Below are 3449 nucleotides of genomic sequence, written 5' to 3' on the forward strand. Positions count from 1 at the left end.
GTTTAGGGTTTAGGGTTTAGGGTTTAGGGTATGGGAGTGAGGGGCTAGCGCTTGAGGCTGAGGGGTCAGGGCTTGGGGCTACGGGTTCCCACTGTCGAGGGTTTAGGGTTTAGGGTTTAGGGTTTAGGGTTTAGGGTTTGTCGACTCAGGCTGCGCCGGGAACAAGAAGCTGCTTTTGAGGAGATTCAGAGAGAAGAAGCTTTGAGGTGTCTATACACCTGAAGCTGCCTGTACACCTGAGGCCTCTGCTGCTGCTGCTGCTGCACACAACCTCTGCTGCTGCTGCACTGCTGCTGCTGCTGTGCTGCTGCTGCTGCTGCAGGATGCTGCGGCAGCGGGAGGAGAAGAAGCAGCGGGAAAGCGAGGAGAAGCGGAAGCAGCAAGCAGCAGCAAAAAGGGCTGAGAAGCAGCAGCAGCGGCAGCAGCAGCAGCAGCTGCGCCAGCAGCAGCGAGCAGCAGCAGCAGCAAAACTCAAGGCTGAAGACGAAGCAGTCGCGAAGCTCCCCCCGGATCAGCAAGCAACAGTGAGACAGCAGCAGCAGCAGCAGCAGCAGCATCAGCAGCAGCAGCAGCAGCAGCAGCAGCAGCAGCATTTCGCCGTTTGCTGCCCTCCTTTTTTCAAAACTGCTGCATCAAATAAATGAATTAATTGATTAAATTATTTATTTATTTATTTATTTATTCAGGTTTGTTTAAAGCTTCCTTCGGGGCTGCGGGCGACGCGCAGCTTTGCTGCTGCTGCTGCTGTTGCTGCTGTCTACAGCTGGGCAGCAGCACTTGCGGAATATTTGGAGGTCTTTTATTTATTTTATTCTTATTTATTTATTTATTTATTTATTTATTTATTTATTTATTTATTTATTTATTTATTTAATTTCATCTAATTTGATTAATTTAATTAATTAAATTAAATTTAATTAATTTAATTAGTTTGAGTTGGTTTGGTTTCGTTGATTTGATTTTATCGTTTTTTCAAATCTTTGAAAAATCATTTTATTTATTTTTATTTTTATTTTATTTTTATTTTATTTCTTTATTTCTTTCTATTTTTAATTTCTTATTTATTTATTTATTTATTTACTTATTTATTTATTTATTTATTTGTTTATTTGTTTATTTATTTATTTTCTTATTGTTTAGTTTTATTACTTTCTTTTTCACCTTATTTTATTTTATTTTTATTTTATTTTTATTTTATTTTTATTTTTATTTTTTGTTTTTTATTTTTTCAGGATCCTTCAATTTGCATTCCTGCGAACTTCGATTTGGTTTTGTCTCCTTATAAAGTCCTCCCCAGAGTAAACCCTAAACCCTAAACCCTAAACCCTAAACCCTAGGAGACTTGAGCAAACCCTATGTCTTAAACCCTAGCAAACCCTAAGCCCTAGCAAACCCTAAGCCCTAGCAAACCCTAAACCCTAGCGCAAAACCCTAGCGAAGCCCCCCTAGCAAACCCTAAGCCCCAAACCCTAGCAAACCCTAAACCCTAGCAAACCCTAAACCCTAAACCCTAGCAAACCCTAAACCGTAGCGAGTCGTAAACCCCAACAAACCCTAGACCCTGAGTCCCAGGAGCTCTTGAGTCTGCTCCATCCATTGGAAGCAGCAGCTGCTGCTGCAGAAGTAGCGAATGCAGCTGCAGCAAGAGCAGCAAATGCAGCAGCTGCAGCAGGGACAAATGCAACAGCAGCAGCAGCAGCAACCGTAGAAGCAGTAGCAACCGGAGCAGCAGCAGTAACAACTGGAGACATTACAGCAGCAGCAACTTCAGCAGCAGCAGCGGCGCCACCTCCAGAAGCTGCAGCAGCAGCAACTGCAGCAGCAACAGCAGCAGCAGCAGCAGCAGCAGCTCTGCATGCATGTTTTTGTGTTTAGGAGGGGACTTTGAAAGATTTGGGGCTTTGCCCCAATTGCGTTTTGCTGCTAATTGAAGTGGAGTCAGAGACTGAGAGCGACGCGTCAGACAAGTAGCTGCTGCTGCTGCTGCAGTTGCTGCTGCTGCAGTTGGTGCTGCAGGTGCTGCAGTTGCTGCAGCTGCCGCTGCTGGAACGGCCGCAGCACGTTCCAGAGAGTGTGGCGGCTCCTGCTGTTCTTGCTGCTGCGGCAGCAGCAACAGCAGCGACAGCAGCAGCAGCAGCTGCTGCTGCGGAGGAGGAGCAGGAGGAGGCTGTTTACATAGAGACAGCAACCGCAGCATCGCCTGCTGCTGTAGCTTCCAATATTGCTGCTTCTTGAGTAGCAGCTGCTGCAGCAGCGCCCTCTAAGAGCAGCAGTAGCAGCAGCAGCAGTGGCAGCAGCAGCAGTAGCAGCAGCAGCAGTAGCAGCAGCAGTAGCAGCAGCAGCAGTAGCAGAAGCAGCAGTAGCAGCAGCAGTAGCAGCAGCAGCAGTAGCAGCAGCGGACAACCCCTGGGGTGCTAATGAGAAGGGCCCGAAGTGCTGCTTCAAACTATCTGGGGCAACTGCCAGGGGCAGACGCACGGGCTGCTGCTGCTGCTGCTGCTGCTGAAATGAGAGCAGCAGCAGCAGCAGCAGCAGCAGCAGTACAAATGAGTGCTGCCGAACTGTGTCAGTCGCGTCGGGAGTTGCTCGTTGCGGCTTTTTCCTTTTGTTTATATTTCCATTTATAATTGTTTACAAAAGTTAATTAATTAATTAATTAAATTTAATTAAATTATTTATTTTATTCTTCGCCCATTATTTAGTTTGCGTCGCAATTGGCGCTGCAGGCGTCGGGGCTGCGCGGCTGCAGAGGAGGAGGGGAGCCAGCTGGGGGTAATTTGCAAAAACAAGAGCAAATTGGAAAATAAATGAAGAGGGAATAATAAATAAAAAAGAAATGGAAACAAATGGGCGGAGAATAAACGAAAAACGGGCAGCAATTGGTGGAGGAACGTTGCTGGTGGCCTGGCGGTGGAAATGGAGGCGCGGCTCGCGCCTGCTGCAGCTGCTGCTGCTGCTGCTGAAGCCGTTTTTCTACTTTAAATGGACTAGTTGAGTTTATTTGTTGTTTTGTTTAATTTAAAGGTGTAAAAAGGCGAAAAGACTAAAAATGCTGCCCCCAGGCGCCGCGGCTGCTCGCGTCCGCCGAGCAGCAGCCTCCTCACCCATGAGGTCTGCCACGGCCAGCACACCAGCCGCCAGCGGCGGCGGACCTCCTGGCCCAAAGAAGACTCCTTTTTCTCCTTTTTTTCGACTAAAACTGTTTCATATTTCAATTAAGTGCCATTTCACGATCAAAAAGGGGAAAAACGGGAGAAAACGAGCTGTTTTAGGCCTCTTCGGCGTGCCCGGTGAGCCGTGGCAGCGGCCGCGAGCAGACACGCAGCCAGCCCGCTGCTGCTGCAGCAGCAGATATTTAAAAGTGTTTTTCCTCTTTTTATTTATTTTTATTTCACTCTTTTTGAAAAAGAACGAGACAGACTGCCCCCGCCGCGAGCCCTCGCTGCTGC

At 47.5% G+C, this 3449-nt stretch overlaps 1 protein-coding gene across 1 annotated transcript in view; it reads left to right on the plus strand.

Moving 5' to 3' along the window:
* The window catches only part of ETH_00014085 (UBX domain-containing protein, putative), a gene marked incomplete at both ends in the record, with an annotated part of 2163 nt that extends 192 nt beyond the window's left edge, over nucleotides 1–1971 (plus strand). The window contains 5 exons of the mRNA XM_013378082.1: nucleotides 150–206; nucleotides 323–524; nucleotides 687–794; nucleotides 1233–1298; nucleotides 1876–1971. Of these exons, the coding sequence (XP_013233536.1) occupies nucleotides 150–206; nucleotides 323–524; nucleotides 687–794; nucleotides 1233–1298; nucleotides 1876–1971 (529 nt within the window). The remainder of the gene's footprint in view (nucleotides 1–149; nucleotides 207–322; nucleotides 525–686; nucleotides 795–1232; nucleotides 1299–1875) is intronic.
* Between the last annotated feature and the right edge of the window lie 1478 nt (nucleotides 1972–3449).

The sequence above is a fragment of the Eimeria tenella genome, genomic scaffold (assembly GCF_000499545.2).
Source record: "Eimeria tenella Houghton genomic scaffold, Eth_scaff724, whole genome shotgun sequence".
Taxonomy (NCBI): Eukaryota; Apicomplexa; class Conoidasida; order Eucoccidiorida; family Eimeriidae; genus Eimeria; species Eimeria tenella.